Below are 18,927 nucleotides of genomic sequence, written 5' to 3' on the forward strand. Positions count from 1 at the left end.
ACCTTTTGCAAGGGCACCAAAATTTTTGCAGTTGCAGAATGAATACACACAAAATTATACTTGATAGCATGACTCAACTCCCATTAAAGGTTCAATTTTAGTTGATGTGTACTTAATGGGCATTATTTTTATTTTTGATAAGAATAAATGTTTGGAAACATCCGCTTATCACTAGCTCAACACTTGGAGATTGTATACAATAATTCTGCCAAAAAGGTCTGTACTGGATTCGAATACGAATTTAATCTTTGAACACGCTTTTCCTCGCGACGTATCTTTAAGATGAAACTGCTGAGGAGAGTTGATATCTTCTGGATAAAAGGACTCTTGATGTATCTGGGCTCCATCTGCCGCATACATTAGGATTTCCGATTTTTGGCCAGCGAAGCCGCCTTGAAATTGAAACTCGAATCCCGAGACATTATGGGGCTCATCAAAAATAACGATAATCCATTGCGGTGTTCCCTAGAAAAACAGCTTAATTTAGACAATTAAAAACTAAAAACAAACAAAATGGAATACCTCATCTGAGCTCCAGGAAGTATCTTCTTGCGCATCAAACATGAATTGTTTTCCATACTGCTTCACTTCTTTGTTTAACACAGAGCTTACTCTGAAATCAGTGCGTTTAATAAAATATAATTCGAAATATATAACGAAATACCTGCAGGAATAGTGAACTTTAGCCAAAATATTCATCTTATTATCAAAAATGTAAATAAACAAACCGCGAGGTTCTAAGTGTTAGAGATGAGCAACTTCAGCTCTGTAAGAAATTCAAATTTTAAATTTGAAGTTTATTTCAATTCAGTATTATTTACTTAAAACGAACCAAAATATGTTTAAGCTTTTAGTATTTAATTAAGTTATTTTTTAAATTTAAATTTGTATCTTCGATTTATAAATTAGTTTGAGATTATTTATCGATAGGTTAACCCCTAACTGGCAGCCCTGGCAAGAAACAGCTGGCAGTTTTATCAACATTTATAAACTATAATGATTAAAGCCATTCTTGTGTTTAACAACCATGGAAAGCCAAGACTTTCCAAATTCTACCAGTATTTTGTGAGTGCTCAGGCGCATTACAGATCCGGATAACGTCCAGTTCAATATTTTTCTTGTAGGACGAAAGCCTGCAACAACAAATAATCAAGGAGACCTTCCAGCTGGTATCCAAGCGGGACGATAATGTTTGCAATTTCCTAGAGGGCGGCAGGTTAGTCCAATACCCAATATTATAGACCTTTTAACCGCTTCTAATGTTCCTAGCTTGATTGGCGGATCAGATTACAAGCTTATCTACCGCCACTATGCCACGCTGTACTTCGTGTTTTGCGTGGACTCCTCGGAGAGCGAACTGGGAATCCTTGACTTGATTCAGGTATTCGTGGAGACCCTTGATAAGTGCTTTGAGAATGTCTGCGAGCTGGACCTGATATTTCACGCCGATGCCGTCCACCACATTCTGTCAGGTTTGAATGCGATTCCCTAAGGAATTATTTGAAGATTTACTCATAGAAGCTTTGTTTTTAGAACTGGTCATGGGCGGTATGGTGCTGCAAACCAACATGAACGACATAATGGCCAGGATCGAAGAGCAGAACAAGATCGTCAAACAGGAGGCGGGCATCTCGGCTGCGCCAGCACGCGCTGTGAGCGCCGTAAAGAGTATGAACATTCCCCAACAGATTAAGGACATCAAGCTACCTGATCTGCCGCAGGCAATTAAGGACTTTAAGTTCTGACAAATGTATGTTTTTATCAAAGATTCTCATTTTTCAATAATAAGGGTGAGATTTTTCTTGATTCTCCACAGTTCTTCAAGAATTTCCAATGGCACTCTACGTTCATGGACTGCTGTTACATTTAAACTAGGCCTCATTTATGCAATGTATCTCCCTTTACCGAATAAATATATATATGCAATTTAACTATATATTCAAAGATTTGATATGCATTTTTTTGGATACTTCCGTAATTAAAATGTACATACCAAATAGCTGGGAGGTCTGCCAATCAGATACTTCTATACCTTATTTTTTTAGTATTTAAATTCGAACGGTTACAAATGTAAATATATGTACATAAAAATATTATCTTATTCAGTCCTAGAAATCAACTGTTTGGACCGGCACATTCCAGATCATCCTCTTCGCCGATCTCCAGCATAACTTGCATTATTTTCCTTTTCAGCCGCTTTCGCGAAAGCTCCGAGTTAAGGTTGCGGAACTCACAGGCGATTAGCTCCCCGAAGGCATCCCACTGATCCCGGACTGGAACGGTTGTCACAATAGCAGGTTGTTCTGCCAGCCGACTCGGGACTAAGGGAATAGGTTTCGGTTTCGGTTCATCGACCTTTTCTATCTCCTCGCTTTCAATGACAGCCTCTATGATTATTGATTCCAAGCTCTCAACTGAAGTTTGGGTTGGTTTTCCCACGTCTTCGTCGTGGTCTGTGTAGCTGTAATCCAGCTTAGCTACTTTCTACAACAAAAGGAGGATAAGAAAATGCATGGTACGGAGTGGGAGTGGCAATTAGTAAGCGTACCTTGCACTGTGAACTTTGCTGATATCCTGGCCGGGGTTCGATCACGGAGCGCAGGAACATCAGAGTTTTGAAGTGCTCCCAGCGGCAAGTCTTCTCGGGGAGCTGACTGGAACTGGAGCCACCGGATTCTTCCAGGCGCCGTTCCAACTTCTTTAACTCTGAATTGAACTGGTTGCGCAGGTTGTGCACCTTCTTTCCGTAATCGTTCTTTGTAATCCCGAGCGTGGTACAGATGTGTTCGATGGCCTTTGAGCGACAGTCTTTATTTTTATATCGTTCCGAAAAGTGATTCCATAAACAATCTGAGTCGCGGTAAAGCTCAATGAGCTTTGATATCTTTTCGCGGCTCCAAATAGTCGGTTTTCGTCGTTGGCGACTCTTAGGGTGTAATTCGCCCTCCGAAGACATATTGTTATTATTATTTAATACTATTTTTTAATAACAAATTGCCAGTGTGCCCAAGTCTCAGTAAATAAAATATTCCTCTCGAGACTTAAAAATATAAATTAAATAGACCCACAGAACTAAGAATGATATGATTCTTTTTTTTTATCAAAAATTTAAATAAAAATCCTAATTAATTTTAATGGTCTTAACTTTTTAGGAGTCACAAAAATATTTAATTTTACATAAATCGATAGAAGTGAATCGATTAGATTATCTTTTTGTGCTGTGGTATTTTTGTAATTGGAGTATTTTTCGGTCCGAAATCTATCGAATAAAGCATCGAAAACATGCATCCTAAATAATTGTTCTTCAGTATATAAATAAAATAAATAATTATAATAAATAAATGCATCCGCGGGCGCCGTAAGCTGTTGGAAAATGTGTGCGGCACACGCGAAACAAAAGTAAATCCGTTATCCGTGCTGGCTATGGTGACGAGGGACCACTTTACTGATAAATACGGCCGACGCCCACTGAACAGTTTCCTTTACAGAGACTTGGATAAATGCGAATTGGGTAAGTTTGTAATTAAACCAAAGCTGAGGTCTGGCAATTCGAAACGAATAACACATTTGCAATTATAGACTGGACGCGGAATACACTTGAGCCGCCAGCGAACGAGCGTCGAACGAAAGCGCAATGTCACAAGTAATACCAAACACGCCCACACCCCAAATGCTGACGACATCAACGCCTATAGAACCCATGAAACCACCACCAGCGTTTCCCACGCTTGGCGTCGCTGCACATTTAAGCGAGCAGGCGTCGGACGTGATACTACGGGCCTCCACGATTTTTGGCGATATGAAACATCATAGCGCGGCGGCGCCTTTGGATCTCGAGAACGTGCACAACGGAGTCGGTGCTGCTGAGACTGATAACAACGGGAGTGCGGGTGAGGACGGGTCGCCGTACGGTAGCAACTCCAAGATCCGCATCATGCCCACCATTAAGCTGCTGGCCACACCGCACGTATCAGATCCCAAGCGCAAGTTCGTCTGCCCCTACGACAACTGTACAAAGAGCTACGGCAAGAGCTCCCACCTGCGCTCCCACCTCACCTGGCACACGGGTATCAAGCCCTTCGTCTGCAGCGAGCCCAAGTGCGGCAAGGGCTTCACCCGCTCCGACGAGCTCAACCGGCACCTACGGACGCACACTGGCGAAAAGCCCTTTGAATGCATTCAGTGCACCAAGAAGTTCTCGCGCAGCGACCACCTCACAAAGCACCTGGCCACCCACGACAGGCAGCTAAAAAGCAGCCCGCCCAAGCGGTCCGTGCCGAACGCCGTACGACTTAAGCCGTCGAAGAAGCACTCCTCGGAATCAGAGCCCTCGGGATTCCACTTCATGGCCGCCATGAGCGGCTGTGGCGATCAGAATGTGGACCAGCAGCACCAGATTCACCAACAGCAGCCCGCAGAGATTGTGGACTACCAACACAAGCCGCTGAAAATAAAGCTGGAGCGGCCAGAGCACAGTGACAAGTATCAGATCGTGGCACCTCCGCACGCCCCTGAGAACCAGAGCCACAGCCAGCTGCCATCCTTTCTTAACCAGGCTAAGCCCGAGGTGAAATACGAGCCGGCCGACGAAATTGTAAATACACTGTCTCAGTTACCGCCGCAGGATGGCCCCGGCACCTACGGCATGCCTCAGTTCGTGCAGGACCGACCCTTCCGCTGCCGGCAGTGCGAGAAGCGGTTTAAGCGGCAGGACGACCTAAACCGGCACATACGAACGCACACCGGCGAAAAGCCTTACGCCTGTCCGCAGTGCTGTCGGCGATTCGTGCGGAGCGACCACTTGAAAAAGCATCAGCAAACGCATTTGAAAATACGATAGTTTCATAATTAACTACTCCATAAGTCGCAAGCCATTGGCATCCAACCCAATATTTATATTGGCTGAAACGGGCGTGTGTCGGGTGACGCACTCAGTACAATAAAATTAAATAAATTTGCAATTTAACAATATATTCCTATACATGTTTAATGCTGGCCCTTATATCTCAATTTGTATGTATGTATTTGTAAATAAGTCGTATGCAATTTAATTTTAACTTAAACCTATCTGTGTTGCCAGAACATGAAGATATATTTTTAAAAATTTAAACCCTCTGCTGTTTTTTACTTTCTGGCTACTGTGCAACCCGCATCGATCCTTTAATATAAAAAACTACTGCAGTATACATTATTGTGATTTTTTCTGATATGGTTTGGGAGTATGAATGATATACTACAGGACTGAATGATTGAAAAACAGTTGTTCCAGTTTAACCCCCTTCAAAACTACATGAATGCGCCACTGAGCATCGTCGTTATCGATAAGAATTGTTCTATCGCTGCACAATTTTTGACATCACTAATGGCATTTTGATATGATTTTGAACTGCTACAAAAGTTGGTAGAAATGTGCGACTTTGCCGCCTTGTGGGCGGACGTAGTAAAAATATTCCCAGTTCTGGGTGGCGTGGTAGGTTGATCCCTTTGTTTCATATACAAAATCTGGCTGTATCAATTGCAAACCCTTTCAGAGCCAGGCTACGGTGTCCGCCGGTCCAGTGGATGAGAAGGTGTTAGAAAATGTTCGCCAGCACCTGACGATGTTTGGAGGCATTGACACCTTTGCTGCTCTGCTTGACTTGGAAATACAGTCGTCTATTCGAAAGGTTTTGGTGCCAAAGTTCTGGAAACACTTCCACGGCTTGGTGCCCCCAGAACTGCAGAGCGGTTTCAGCGACCAAGCATTGGCCATAGAAGCGCTGCCTGACAAAAATCGACTGTTCACCCAGTTCATTGAAGCCGTCAACGAACTACACGAGGGGTTTCAAAACCTGATGCAAGTCAAGCCCCGTCTAATTCAGCTCATTGGGAGCGAAGATAAGCCAGCTCTAAGGACGGTAAAGTTGTTGCGGGAGGATGGAATCGAGAACTGTTTGAGGGACTGCCTGCTGGCCCAGCTGCCGCCCACGTTTAGCGTGGTCGTGGGGGCATTCTACTGGGTCCATTTTAAACTTTTCACTAAAGCCTCACATTTGGCGTTAACCACAGTTGGTATGTATTGGCTAGCCAAGCCCCTAAGTTCGTTGATTAACCTGGTACCTTTTCAGACTCTGATGTGTTCGACGAACTGCTCTGCGTCGGCTGCAACTTCGATGTGGAGCAGTGCTGCTGCGAAAAGCTGACGGAAATGGTGAACAAGACAAACACGATGCTGTTTGAGATGAATCTCACAGATCGCCTAACTGGCAGTGCATTGACGGCCCTCATTAAGCTCAAGATCAAGGAGCACATCAACGACACGTGCATGGGCATATTCGATCGGAGCCATCTAAAACAGCTCGAAACGGTGAGTTGGGTTCTCCTGCCTTTTAAAGCCCCCCCTCTTTAATTTGAAATCTGCTTCAGTGGCTATCGGATGTTATAATGTCATGGCTGGAAAACATTTTCTCAGAATGGAAGTCGAAGGATTGTTTAACCGAAGATAATGCTCCCGCTCCTGTCCAATCCTTTAAGGTCAAACTGACCTATTATATGTACGAGACATTCGCACAAAGCGTTATCGGCCAGTTCTTCAGTATAATTATTGGTATGGTACTGGAACTAAAATCATTTAATAACAGAAATCATACTAATTTTTCAATATCATGCATCCCAGACTATCCAGATTCTATTCCGGCCATAGACGACCTCAAGATTTGTATGGAAAAGATTGACATGCGCATTTACCTAACCGAATCGTTGCGAAGCTCCCTAGAAGCCCGAATTCTGCATCCTGGCGTCAACACCATGGACATATTGACTGGATACGTGGCGGCTATAAAGGCCATTCGCCATCTAGACAATACTGGAGTGATATTGGAGATGGTCACAGCCCCCATTAAGGACTACCTTCGTAAGCGAAACGACACCGTCCGGCGTGTAGTAACCGGTCTAACCGAAGAGGGACCCACCGACCTGTCCGAAGAACTGGCCAAGGGGGAAGCAATCAAGGACGGAAAGGATTCCGGTGCCGACGAGTTTAGCAACTGGGAGAACTGGGAACCGGATCCGTTCGGCATCGATGCCAGTGTCATGCAGTACAACAGCTCGAGGAAAATGAGATCGGCCGACATTATATCAATGGTCGTTGATATCTACGGAAGCAAGGAGTTGTTCATGACCGAATATCGCAATCTAATGGCAGACCGCCTTTTGTCACAGCTGGACTTTAATTCTGAGAAGGAAATTCGAAATCTGGAACTGCTAAAGATCCGATTTGGTGAATCCCTTCTGCATAGCTGTGAGGTAATGCTGAAAGATGTTACCGACTCGAAGCGAATCAACGCACACATCCATGGGGAAAGCAATCGTCCAGAAAGTGAGTGACGACGACATCTAACCTATTGATTAGAGAAATATTTTGATTTGCCTCTCGTTTTCAGATCAGCAATTTGACATTTCATCGTTAATTGTTTCGGCACAGTTCTGGCCGTCCTTCAACAAAGAGAGTCTGCAGCTGCCGGATGAGATCGAAACGGAGTTCAAGAAGTATACCAAGGCGTATGAAGCGTACAAGGGCAATCGTACGCTCAACTGGCGTACGGTCACTGGGCGTGTGAACATCGAGATCGAGATCGGGGATCGAACCATGGAAATGGTTGTGAGCCCCACCTTGGCGGTCATTATATACCACTTTCAGGGCAAGAGCGAATGGACTCTTGAGGATCTAAGTACAATTACAAAGGTCCCACAGTCTGCTCTACGACGTCGTCTAAGCTTTTGGCAAAATCACGGGTTGATTTCTGAGACAACGCCGGGAGTTTTCACACTTTTGGAAAAGGAGTCCGAGGAAAAATCACAATTTGAAGATATGAGTCTTACGGAAGCCGATGAAGAGGATTTGGAGTCGGCCATGGCCTCGGCCAGTGACCAGAGGGAAGAGGAACTTCAAGTGAGTGGTGGAGATATTTCGGTAAATTCCATTGATTCTTAAAGATTCTGTAATCTTTTCCGTTTTCAGGTCTTCTGGTCTTACATTGTAGGCATGCTCACGAACCTTGACTCCATGCCGATCGACCGCATCCATCAGATGCTGAAGCTATTTGCCTCCCACAGCGGCGGCGTTGAATTCACTCAGGATGAGCTGAAGCATTTCTTGCAGCGAAAAGTCAGGGAGCACAAGCTTATATTTTCCGGTGGAGTTTATCAATTGGCTAAGTAATTTTTGGGAGCTGTTATCGAACAACTAAGTTGCAAACGACTGAAGAAATCGTGAAATAAAGGTGATAAAGCATATGAAATTTCGGTTACTTGCAGCACGTCGTCCATCTTATGGAAACTGTCGTCTTATCTTTTCGTAATCAAAGCTTATCACTTGTGCTAGTGTGTGGGGTAAAACCGTTACCTTAACTTTCTTTTTACTGAATGACGAACAAAATTGAAGAATACGCCTAAATCTTAATTTATTTAGCTTCAAATTAATATATATTTATATGTATACTATTCCCGTTAGATCAACAAATTCAAACTTTTAAGGGTTCTTAAAACTAAAGGCAAAGCAAAGTGAATTGGTCTCGATACTATATACAGATATACAGGGATAACAGTTTTTGGTTTTATAAAAAAATCACAAACTTTGCGGCTTAATTAATTGCTTTATACACGCAAACCAAGTATGCTTAATTTAATGTCGCATTAGTTTATCAAACTGTAATCTGTACATCGAAATCTATTTCAGGTATATCAATGCAGAGCACGCACTTCCTCCATCAGAAAGCGGGCCTGGTAGACACTATCGCGGTGTTCCGGAGTTAGGACAGCATTTATAAAGGGTGCAATACGATGAATCCGCTGCTGAAATCGAGACCGGTCCCGGGCAATCACCTCCCACTTGCTTTTCCTGGCCGCCCGATAGGCATAGTCCCAGGCATGCATAACATGAACTTCCGGCTTCAGGTTGAAGCGTACCTGTGTAGGAAGTGATAGTTAGTAAATAACGCACTCCTGTTATAGATTTGTTAATGCAAACCTTTTTGAGGCTCTTTGAGCTGTCGTTGCTGCTGCACGCGCAGGTCTTTTCATCGGCCTGCTCGGTGTCCTCATCTTCGCAGCATGTCGTGAACTGTACGCTGATATCGTCATCGTCATCATCGTCGTCCTCGTCCTCGTCCTCACCATCCTTGTCATCTTCCTCGTCTGCGTCGTCTTCGAAGCAAATAAAACTGTCCTCACTGCATTCGGAAATACTCCTCTGACGTCGAAAGCAACCCGCCTTGGTACTCGATCCACCAGAGACGTCCGCATTGTTATTTTTGTCGCTGGACACTTGACTAGAGTTGGGTTCGTCCAGGGACTCCTTAAAGCCGTGCCGCGAGTGCGGATGCAGGTCGATAAAGAAGCAGCAGGAGCGCCGAAGCGCGTCCAGCTTGAGTCCCGCCATCTTGACGCCCGGTGGACTCTGGGACGCAGCAACGCACTGGTGCAGGGCTGATTGCATCTGGCTGACGACGTCCATGGCCATCAGTTGGAACGACATCATGCTGGCCAGGGGTTCTGGCTGCAGTGGGGGCATGAGCAACTGCTCCTTGGTGACCGTTCGGTGCGAGTCTAGCGGTTCCGCTTCGGGCTCCTTGTTAACCTTGTTTGGCTTCCACAGTGGCCGCCCAGTGAGGCGATGCGACGGTGAGCACCGATATTGCTCGTAGATGGGGGAGCTCATGTTTGCAATCAGTCGGAGAACAAAGAGGAAGGGGTCAAACAGCGCTCCCATAAGGGTGTGGAATTTCGACATCTAATCTTCAAAACACAAATACGCTGCTGGGGGGACTCCTTTAGAAAGGCCATTTTCTTGTGCTTGGTTTTGGGTGGCGGTGGCATTGTTTAGCCAGCTAATTTGAGGCAGATTTTCCCATGATTACTCGATGAACCAATAATGTAATGCGGGGTGAAATAACGAAATAAAAGTTTTTGCATCCGACACTTTGCGCGCGATTTGCTTTCAGTTGTATGCTTGTTCTGCTTTCGTTTCTAGGGTATACAGCGAAATATAGAGTCCGGGCACGAAAATATTGAGAGTTTTACACGTTTTATTGAAGAATAATTCCATACTTTTTCACTAGAGCTGAAAATTTATCGATGAAAAGTAGTCGATGAATCACCTTGAGCGTTGTTGTTTTTGCGACTATTCGTTGGTATACCCTACAACATTGTCCGATTCGTGTCGGGCATTATTATCGATCGAAGCATATGAATTTGTTTTTCTTCATATTACATTTGGTTTAAATTTGTATATTTCTACATAAAATGTAGTTGAAATAATAAAAAAGGAATACATTCGAAAATTCGTTTTTATTAATTAAATCGTGTCCAACAAAGTAACAACACAATCAAATCAATCGAATAGCAGTTAAGTCTATCGATATATCGATTGTTTATAGATAGGTTTTTAAACCCTCCTTTAAACACAGAATATAAAGTACATACTTATATATGTATATGTTTATTATTTATAACCAGTATTTACATAGAATTTTAAATTTCCCATCTATTTTATATATTACAGAAAAGTTGCCGTAGTTTGTTTTAGTTTTAAGGGCAAGCAAATAAGTTAGACAAATAAACAAACAAATTTTTAAGCATCCCATATTTTATTTAAGATTAATATGGTCTATTGGGATATCACAATAATCAGTATTAGGGGTTTTATTACGGATCGGATATATTTTATTTATAATTTAACAATAATCATACTTCATATATGTACATATATGTACACATCTTTACAATCTCAAAACGAATTGAAAAATTGTTTTTTTTTTTTTTGTAATTTACAAGAAAGATGTGAAAATGTAAAAGTAAGTATATACATACATACATACATTCATACAAAACGATCACTTCCGTGTTTCAGACATTGTTCTTGTTCTTTAGCCGATATTTATACCTGACACTGTATGAAAATGCAAGTGCATGTTCCGCTGCGTCATTCTCCGTACTCAACGGCAGATAAATATATACATACATACATACATAAGTAAATACGACGTACTTGCATCTGTGCATAAGAAGTTTTGGGTATATTCGCACGTAATTTTTTAAATATCCAAGTTTAACTGCATTACATGTTTATTGAACATGTACATACATACATATATGTATATATGTATGTGTTCTAACGAGAAGCATATAAAGAAGTCTTTAGCTGCATCCCAATACCAACGTAGCGTAGCATATAATACAATATCAATGTATTATTTCGATTTTCCGTACTCGAAAAGCGTTCAGAATTGTCTGAAATAAACAGAAGCCAGATTGATATTCATGCCCACATATTTACATACATATATGCGTATATACTGATGTACATATTCTCGCCTGTATATGAGCACAAACACACGCACAGATAATCAAACAGCCATATGATTAATACACATCGAAACAGCTGATTCATAAGCATTGTGTTGGTGTGGGGGGGAATGGCGGGGTGGTTAGCACACGCACACACACTCGCTCACCCATATGTTTGTGCTCAGAGTTACTCACACACCAGCTGGGAACGCTACTGCAACAGTTGATAGCAACGTACAGGTGCGAATTGCGGGTGGCTCCCAAAAGGTAATTATTTTTTCCCATAAATAAAATAAAATCCAGATTTTTGAAGAAGATTTCATTATAATATTATTCTAGCCCATTAAATAGCTTTCAACTTTTACTGAGCTTTGGAGAAATTGCTTCATTAACTTGGCTAATTTTTTTTTTAATAACACATAAAACTAACTACAAAATCCTAGTACCTAGGACTACTGACTCAATATAAAGTGGTCGCCACCCGCAATTGACTGCGATTCGCCACTGGCTGGCCAAGGAAATCAGTCTGGCCGAGAGTCATTATGCACACACACATAAGCGCGGACACAGATACGTACACTCGCTGGCTCTCTCGGGCGCACGCAAACACAGGCCAGCTCGTGTATCTGACTCTGGTATGGGTGAATGTATCTGTATCTACGTGCTGGGGACTCTGAGTCGTAAACTTTGCGTTCAGTTCACTTGAACAGCTGTGAGTGATCAGCAAACGACGACGAGACGAGGTTGTCGGGAACTAAGTACACACACACAGACACTAGCCCCGTCGTATATGCAAAATTACACACCAGAGCAGCAGTAGCAGCAACAGCAGTACATGGCGCTGCACAAGAAACAAGTACAAAAGCAACAAATATAATAAAAAATATACAAAAAATAAAAACGTAAAATCTTTTGCGTAGTTTATTCGCTCCAAGCCAACTCTCGTATCTCATCGCTACGTTTCGCTGCGCTGCCTCGCGTTGCGTTGCGCTGCGCCGCCGAGAGTTGCGTTCGCTCTTCTGCTCAGCTCGATTCGATTCCATTTCGATTCCGCTGCGACGCGATGTTTAGTTTAGATTGACCAGGACAAGAAGAAATGCCCTGGCACTCGCGCGACTCCGACAGAATCGAGACACAGTTCTCCACCTAAGCGAAGCGATTAAACTAAGCCTAACTAAACTAAATCAACTGCCAAGCAGGGCCTATAAACCTACCTATATGTGGTAACGGAAACGAGTGTGCATAAATCGCGTTGTGATTAAACCCCACGAATTAACTAATTAAAAAATCCGCGATCTGAATCTGACTGTGATTCTGATTCAGATTCTGACTCCGAACCCAGATACAAAAATACAGTCCACCAACACACACAGATACTTATTGTCAGTGCAACTGCAAGTGTATTTCCGCAGCAAGTGATAACGCTCCGCGAGCATAAACATATACAAAAACCGCGCATGTAACGCCAAGCTTCGTGTAATCATTTTAAAAACAAATCTCAGCAACGACCCAGAAGACATATTATCAAAATAGTTGGTGTTTCAAAAGAAGCAATGGTTAGCAACAAAAGCAACACGTAAAACAAACACAAACAAAACAACCACACACACGACTCTCAGTGGTATTGGTGCTCGCCTGCCGTAGTATTAGTGTCGACCACAGTCTCGAGTACATATGCATTACACAGACGTGGTGTACACGGGTGTGTAAACTCTGGGCACATAAGTACGAGCCAATCTATTTAATTCAGTGCATTTATAAATTAATAAAATGTACAATAAATACAGAGAGCCAGAGTGTGAGTGAGAGTGCTGCAGATATATAGTATATAGAGAGGCACACGTACATAGCTACAAGCTCATTACACAGACGCAGCGAACGTGAGTCTTGGAATATTGCAAACACAAAACAAAAAACAACAAAAAATAAAATAAATAAATAACGAGGAACCAGTTTCACCTTGAGGAGCAATACCTAGTGCATACTCACACACGGGCCAGCATACGAACATATGTGCGATCGGACAGCGCCTACGACTACGAATACATAGTGCACATGCAGCAGTACATAGGCAGTACATAGTTAACAGTACATAACGCATAATTGGCCGGGAGCTGCATAATAATAAATAATAATAAATCCGAGATAAAGGCCCGGAGAAACAGCATCCCCGTCTTATCGGAGCCTCACCACCACTGCCACAGTATCAGCGACTATGTTCCAGTCCCAGGGATCATCGAGTCAGCTTCCCTGGGATAAAACCGATACACAGATACAGATACCCCGCTCTGATGCATCCAACTGAGGTGCTCCGGGAAAGATGATAGCTGCGCCCAACCAGGCCGCCGAACCACCATTCACACTTCGCCCAGGAACATTGCCAGCCGTTCCAGCAACCACCACTACCACCCGGCCAGCGAGTCCAGCCCCACAATTATCCGTGCCCGTGCCCGGGGCACTCTGCACTCCGCACCCCCAAAGAACGCCAGCAGCAGCAGAACCAGCAGCAACACAAAGCCAGCGAGCCATTACTCATCCAGCGGCTGTGGCTTCGCCTTCCGCGCCTGTTGCTGCAGCTGCTCCAAGCCCCAAGCCCCTCCACGACCCCAATCCCCTTGAATCCAATATGGACAGCGAAAGATCTCCGAGCCACAGCGGCCATGAAATGACACTGAACATGAGCGGCATCGATTCCAGCCTGGTGTTTGGATCTGCACGGGTTCCTGTCAATTCCAGCACCCCGTATTCGGATGCAACTCGAGTGAGTAAGAGACAAGCCTGCATACACAGCGGGAAATAACTTGAAAAGTTCAATACAAATGGCCTGAAAAAGTGGCTAACTTTAGTGGAATTATAAAATTATTCTAAACGTTTACTATATGTATACGATTTCCGAAATATTTGTTTTTATACATTCCCAATGAGGCCACAACCATTGGTATATGTGTGGACATAGATACTGCTAACTTCCACGTCATTTTTCCAACTAATCCGCAGCCCAGTGGCCTGATCTTACATCTCGATAGAGAGATTCGTCCGTTCCCTATCTCTTCTAGATAGCCCCTGCATGCGGAGGAGGACCCGCCTCACGCCCGCCGCAATGCACTTCTTATCGGTTCAAATGGGAAACTATATTTACTTTGATAAAAACGGGCACACAGCTGTCTCGTCAAGCCAAACGAACTTGATATTTGGCTGAGAGACCTACATATAGCGAATATACATATATACAAATACTTTTTCCAGACCGGACAGGTCAACAAAAAGTTTGACTGATAAGATTTCCTGTAGATTAGATTCAAGTTTTTTTGCAGCGATTATTTTCTTTGTTTACAAATACACACAAGGAGGCAGAAGGCAAAACCATTATTGGAGATTAGTAATCGAATCTACGTATGTGTTATTCACGCTTGATCATAAAAGCTCAACTTCGGTTTGTCTTATTATGATGAAATACCCTTTTTCGTACCTGGATACGTATCTACCTGGAGGGAGCATTGATGGATCGTTATTTCGAACACACATTTTCAAGATACAGATACATAGATACAATACTTACATTCGGGGAATGCGTGGAAGTGCATTTTTTGTCCCCGTGCATTTACGGGGCGGTTGTGCTCGCGTTTCGCTTCCCTGATGATGACTCACATTATTTGTGTCGAGCTTGCATATCCATATAGACATATATATACATTGTAGATATGTATCTTATATGTTGTTTTCTCAGGCGAATAGTAAGCAAACGAAAGCGTCTATAATTGCGCTGTTTAACTGTGACCAGCGATACGTATTCGTTTTAATATTAGAATAGATGTAAATATGTTTATTAAAAGTCACGAAGCAGTTCCTTATTGCGCTCCAAAGAGCCCCGAATTCGTCATCTTGTTTACTAGCCCCCCCCCCCCAAGAGGTGGTAGAACCAGCTAGTCAGTCCAATGTACAACTATCAGCTAGCCAAGAATGCAATTAGGAGGGGCTGCGACCGGGACTGGGACTGGGACTCCTAGTCATAGCCGGAGGCGAGAGCATATAGAATTTTAGCGAATAAATATGTAAATAATTGTGCGCACACATAGCACATTTGGTGCATTGACCTTGCTTAGCAGTTTGTTTTTTACGGTTATTAGTGCGGACGGATGGAGGAGGCAATGGCTTTGCTTTTGCCAGCAGAAGCGTCACGAACAGAAAACTCAATTGCGTATTACTCGTATATGAGGAGTACATATGTACTTGGCTGGCAGGCGGCAGGCGGCAGGCGGCAGGCGTCGTTGACTTCTGTCGCCGCTCCACGTTTTATCTTTATTGCAAAAAATGTATTTAATATAGTATATGTCGAGCTGATGACCTTAGGATCTAAGCAGGCGGCAAGAACGGTTAAAATCGAAAGCTCGCTTGGCGCTGCCCCAGCCCATTTCATCACTTTTACTTGCTTCCCGACACGACCATACATATGTATCTCACGGATGCGGGTGTCTGCACCTCGTATCCGAGCGAGTGTGTGTGTGTGGATGGAGCCGAGCGGAGTGGAGTGGAGTGGAATGGAGTGTGAGTGTGTTGTGTCTACAAGAGTCGTCGTCGTCGGCTGCTTATTAGACTTGAACTGTCTGACTGACGGCGACATTGAGAGTGAGTTTCGGAGCAGAGTTGCGAGGGCAAAGGCAATGGCAAAGGCAAAGCCAATGGCCGATGGAGCATCGCATCCCGTCGGCACCAATACCATCGGTCGTCGTTTCAGCTGAAAGTCTGCTCTGCTCTGCTCTGCTCCACTCCGCCTCAGCCCAGAGCTACTACTGCCAAGGGTATATCGCTTCGTGCGGCTGTGGCTGTGACTGTTGCTGTTGCTGTTGCTGTGACTGTAGATGTGGATGAACTCGCGAGGTACACGAACTGCTGCAAGGTCGAAGTTAACGCTATTAATAGGTAGTTTTTGCCGTCTCTCTCCGGGCGAGAATAAAACGGTTATTCACATTGGCCAAACGACGCACAGCGGCGTTCGACGTGCGACGTGCGACGTGCGACGCGTCACCGCAATGACCTATTCCAAATGGTTCCTGAGATTGCCCAGATCGAAGGGATTAACGTTTAACGCTAAACGCAGAAAGCTGAACGTTTAACGCTGAATGCCTAACCAGGAAGCAGATGCCAGATGCAAAATGAATGCAGGTACCTGCGGTACATCGGCCCACTTGTCCGTGTATCTTAATAACCGAGCACATTTAAATACATACGGACATACAGAAATGTTCGTTTTAGGAGCGTTTTATTAACCTTGGCGAGGGACATTGAACTTCAAACGCTGCGAATACGTATTTTTTCGTACAGATACAAATGCATACAGACATAGACAAGGTATACGGTATACAGTACACGAAATGCATATATACAGAGCTCTCTTGGCTGGTGTGAATTTTATTTCCTAACTTTTTATCTGTGATACGTTAATATGCAATGAGCATTATATATACAAATGTGTATAATAGGTAAATGTGTTTTTTCGCATGAACAAATTAACGGAGCGTTATATTTATGTCTACCTACATACTTGAGGTTTTGTTTTCGTTGTTTTTGTTTCTGTTTCTGAAATGGCTTTAACGGAAATTTCGCTTGTTTCATAATTTATGAATATGTAATTTATCGGACCGCGAAAAGTATTGACTGGGAACTGGGAACTGAACAGAGCCACCGGAAGTAACAATGTATATCGAGATGTGAATTATGGCCACGATTTTCTTGGGGTTCACATATCCCATTAAGTTAGCTGCCTATATAAAAAGTAGAAGTGACTAATTGAGCCCCTGTCTATTCTCATTCCCATTTTCTTTCAGACCAAGAAACATTCTCCCGGCCATATAAAAAGACCCATGAACGCGTTTATGGTTTGGAGCCAAATGGAGCGGCGGAAGATATGCGAGCGGACGCCGGACCTGCACAACGCCGAGATATCAAAGGAGCTGGGACGACGATGGCAGCTCCTTGCTAAGGAGGACAAGCAGCCGTACATCATCGAGGCGGAAAAGCTGCGGAAGCTGCACATGATCGAGTATCCCAACTACAAGTACAGGCCGCAGAAGAAGCAGACGCGGTCGCCGGGATCGCTGAAGCAGAACCAGGACGCAGACAGCTGCGAAGCTAAAAATGACAACACAAATCCCAACAACAACAGCACATTGTCCACTCTTGCAATTAATGGAACATCCACCACTGCCGGTCGGAAACACAAAAGATCTACCTCAACATGTCAATCTGGTTCGGTTTCGAAACAATTGAAAAACAACGATTCGGGTGATACTTCCTCGTCCAAGCCCAAGGCGTACGACGTGAAGGCTCCGCTCCACGTGCTGGAGCAGGACAATCCCGTGGATATTATATTACCCTCAGCCGATAATCTGTTAAGCTACCAATCATCTGAATATTTACCTCTAAGCACGAATCACAGCAATGTCGATTGCGATGTACACTCAGACCTAAGCTCAGGTCCCTTGGAATCGATTTCCAACAATCCGCGGGAGAACCTCTCCGAGGTCGTTTACAAGTATATCCGTCTGCCCATGTTCATGAGTCCCTTCGCCAACGAGGACGACTCCCAGCTGGAGGTCAACACATCGTCTCACAGCCACCCACACAACCAGTCCGATCCGACCGCTGGCTTACAAGCCAACATCTCCGGCATCAGTCCCATGAGCGGACAGGAAGAGACGGCCGAGGAAGTGTTGCGGGGCATGCCCTATTACGGCAACCTCTTGGAGGTGAGTTCTCAAAACGACAGCGCCGGGACCGTTGGCAGCCACATTCTAAATGTGGTCAAGGGCAACCTTCTGGAAGGCCACAACCCCAACCTCGTCGGCGAGCCCGTGTTCGACTCCGAGGAGAACATTGTGAACGATGCCAACTTGCATTCGGCCAGCCATCAAATAACTCCATATGTGCCTGATCAACACGACTGCTTCGCCGAGGATTGCGGCGGCGGCGGCGACAGCTCCTCGCATCACGTGGAATTCGCTGTGGTGCAGCCGCAGACCGTCACCATGAACATTGAGATACACAACAACTCACTCTCATACGGCGGGGCGGATGGCGGGCACACATTCCAGACCGACGATTTCAACCCAATGCCGTCGACCGCCGAGGACAGCGACTGCAGCATCCTGACCGCCGACCACTCGCCCCAGATCGGCTTTTGCAACGGCAGCTTCGTGGAGGCGGACACCATCGTGAACGCTTGCACATCATACACCACCCAAGACTATACCGGAAATGTAATTGAAACACACAATGATCTCAACTACGCCGCACACGATAACAACGGAGCTCTCCTAGCTTATACATTAGAGGACTTGCCGCCTCAGCCAACCGGAAGTCATTTAGAGTTTAACACTAACAAGTACGGGTTTGCAAATTATTACAAAATGTGAGAGATGTATTTAAGTTTTGTGTAATTTATAACTAATCTAATTGTACGTTTATAATTTTACACCAAATTATATATATATATATACTATATATTCCATAAATTCTATATACAAAACAACAACAGCAAAATGAATGAAACAAAAAAACGAGAATAAAATGCTTTGCATTGAAAATATTTACGATGAAAGTGTT

General features: G+C 44.1%; 7 protein-coding genes across 7 annotated transcripts; 4 read left to right on the forward strand and 3 right to left on the reverse strand.

Moving 5' to 3' along the window:
- Positions 1 to 101: 101 nt before the first annotated feature.
- LOC110191525 (nuclear receptor 2C2-associated protein) lies at positions 102 to 819 on the reverse strand. Its single transcript, XM_020962394.2, has 3 exons — positions 665 to 819; positions 523 to 613; positions 102 to 465 (listed from the first exon to the last, which is right to left on the reverse strand). Exons 1-3 carry the CDS (start codon positions 697 to 699, stop codon positions 172 to 174), a joined length of 420 nt encoding a protein of 139 aa, XP_020818053.2. The 5' UTR covers positions 700 to 819; the 3' UTR covers positions 102 to 171.
- An 88-nt stretch (positions 820 to 907) lies between these two features.
- or (AP-3 complex subunit sigma-2 or) lies at positions 908 to 1,936 on the forward strand. Its single transcript, XM_020962389.2, has 5 exons — positions 908 to 1,065; positions 1,125 to 1,216; positions 1,270 to 1,472; positions 1,534 to 1,750; positions 1,817 to 1,936. The coding sequence occupies exons 1-4, from the start codon at positions 997 to 999 to the stop codon at positions 1,743 to 1,745; spliced, it is 576 nt and encodes a 191-aa protein (XP_020818048.1). The 5' UTR covers positions 908 to 996; the 3' UTR covers positions 1,746 to 1,750; positions 1,817 to 1,936.
- On the reverse strand, positions 1,922 to 3,474 carry LOC110191513 (uncharacterized). The gene is made up of 2 exons (XM_020962380.2): positions 2,549 to 3,474; positions 1,922 to 2,484 (listed from the first exon to the last, which is right to left on the reverse strand). The coding sequence occupies exons 1-2, from the start codon at positions 2,954 to 2,956 to the stop codon at positions 2,116 to 2,118; spliced, it is 777 nt and encodes a 258-aa protein (XP_020818039.1). The 5' UTR covers positions 2,957 to 3,474; the 3' UTR covers positions 1,922 to 2,115.
- A 160-nt stretch (positions 3,475 to 3,634) lies between these two features.
- Positions 3,635 to 5,186, forward strand: LOC110191494 (uncharacterized). Its single transcript, XM_020962358.2, has one exon. It carries the CDS (start codon positions 3,635 to 3,637, stop codon positions 4,838 to 4,840), a length of 1,206 nt encoding a protein of 401 aa, XP_020818017.2. The 3' UTR covers positions 4,841 to 5,186.
- Positions 5,187 to 5,333: 147 nt separating this feature from the next.
- Positions 5,334 to 8,274, forward strand: mr (anaphase promoting complex subunit morula). The gene is made up of 7 exons (XM_020962333.2): positions 5,334 to 5,470; positions 5,532 to 6,051; positions 6,108 to 6,346; positions 6,406 to 6,586; positions 6,656 to 7,357; positions 7,422 to 7,930; positions 8,000 to 8,274. Exons 1-7 carry the CDS (start codon positions 5,408 to 5,410, stop codon positions 8,198 to 8,200), a joined length of 2,415 nt encoding a protein of 804 aa, XP_020817992.2. The 5' UTR covers positions 5,334 to 5,407; the 3' UTR covers positions 8,201 to 8,274.
- A 150-nt stretch (positions 8,275 to 8,424) lies between these two features.
- PPP1R15 (Protein phosphatase 1 regulatory subunit 15) lies at positions 8,425 to 11,264 on the reverse strand. The gene is made up of 2 exons (XM_020962375.2): positions 9,008 to 11,264; positions 8,425 to 8,946 (listed from the first exon to the last, which is right to left on the reverse strand). The coding sequence occupies exons 1-2, from the start codon at positions 9,767 to 9,769 to the stop codon at positions 8,722 to 8,724; spliced, it is 987 nt and encodes a 328-aa protein (XP_020818034.1). The 5' UTR covers positions 9,770 to 11,264; the 3' UTR covers positions 8,425 to 8,721.
- Positions 11,265 to 12,006: 742 nt separating this feature from the next.
- On the forward strand, positions 12,007 to 18,910 carry Sox14 (Sox box protein 14). The gene is made up of 2 exons (XM_020962338.2): positions 12,007 to 14,086; positions 17,151 to 18,910. The coding sequence occupies exons 1-2, from the start codon at positions 13,646 to 13,648 to the stop codon at positions 18,735 to 18,737; spliced, it is 2,028 nt and encodes a 675-aa protein (XP_020817997.2). The 5' UTR covers positions 12,007 to 13,645; the 3' UTR covers positions 18,738 to 18,910.
- Positions 18,911 to 18,927: the final 17 nt, after the last annotated feature.

The sequence above is a fragment of the Drosophila serrata genome, unplaced genomic scaffold (assembly GCF_035046125.1).
Source record: "Drosophila serrata isolate PLE 108 unplaced genomic scaffold, ASM3504612v1 contig_184, whole genome shotgun sequence".
Classification (NCBI taxonomy): Eukaryota; Metazoa; Arthropoda; class Insecta; order Diptera; family Drosophilidae; genus Drosophila; species Drosophila serrata.

Bases quoted from the DNA above. Each gene is read 5' to 3' on its own strand.
- PPP1R15 (XM_020962375.2), bottom strand. From the start codon at position 9,769: ATGTCGAAATTCCACACCCTTATGGGAGCGCTGTTTGACCCCTTCCTC. The intron at 8,947-9,007 runs GTTTGCATTAAC...CTTCCTACACAG, and splicing joins GCTCAAAGAGCCTCAAAAAG to GTACGCTTCAACCTGAAGCC.
- LOC110191494 (XM_020962358.2), top strand. From the start codon at position 3,635: ATGTCACAAGTAATACCAAACACGCCCACACCCCAAATGCTGACGACA.
- LOC110191525 (XM_020962394.2), bottom strand. From the start codon at position 699: ATGAATATTTTGGCTAAAGTTCACTATTCCTGCAG. The intron at 614-664 runs GTATTTCGTTAT...CACTGATTTCAG, and splicing joins AAAGTTCACTATTCCTGCAG to AGTAAGCTCTGTGTTAAACA. The intron at 466-522 runs GTATTCCATTTT...CTGTTTTTCTAG, and splicing joins CTTCCTGGAGCTCAGATGAG to GGAACACCGCAATGGATTAT.
- mr (XM_020962333.2), top strand. From the start codon at position 5,408: ATGTGCGACTTTGCCGCCTTGTGGGCGGACGTAGTAAAAATATTCCCA. The intron at 6,347-6,405 runs GTGAGTTGGGTT...AATCTGCTTCAG, and splicing joins ATCTAAAACAGCTCGAAACG to TGGCTATCGGATGTTATAAT. The intron at 7,358-7,421 runs GTGAGTGACGAC...TCTCGTTTTCAG, and splicing joins GGAAAGCAATCGTCCAGAAA to ATCAGCAATTTGACATTTCA.
- or (XM_020962389.2), top strand. From the start codon at position 997: ATGATTAAAGCCATTCTTGTGTTTAACAACCATGGAAAGCCAAGACTT. The intron at 1,066-1,124 runs GTGAGTGCTCAG...TTTTTCTTGTAG, and splicing joins CCAAATTCTACCAGTATTTT to GACGAAAGCCTGCAACAACA. The intron at 1,217-1,269 runs GTTAGTCCAATA...TAATGTTCCTAG, and splicing joins AATTTCCTAGAGGGCGGCAG to CTTGATTGGCGGATCAGATT.
- LOC110191513 (XM_020962380.2), bottom strand. From the start codon at position 2,956: ATGTCTTCGGAGGGCGAATTACACCCTAAGAGTCGCCAACGACGAAAA. The intron at 2,485-2,548 runs GTACGCTTACTA...CTTTTGTTGTAG, and splicing joins AGCAAAGTTCACAGTGCAAG to AAAGTAGCTAAGCTGGATTA.
- Sox14 (XM_020962338.2), top strand. From the start codon at position 13,646: ATGATAGCTGCGCCCAACCAGGCCGCCGAACCACCATTCACACTTCGC. The intron at 14,087-17,150 runs GTGAGTAAGAGA...ATTTTCTTTCAG, and splicing joins CGTATTCGGATGCAACTCGA to ACCAAGAAACATTCTCCCGG.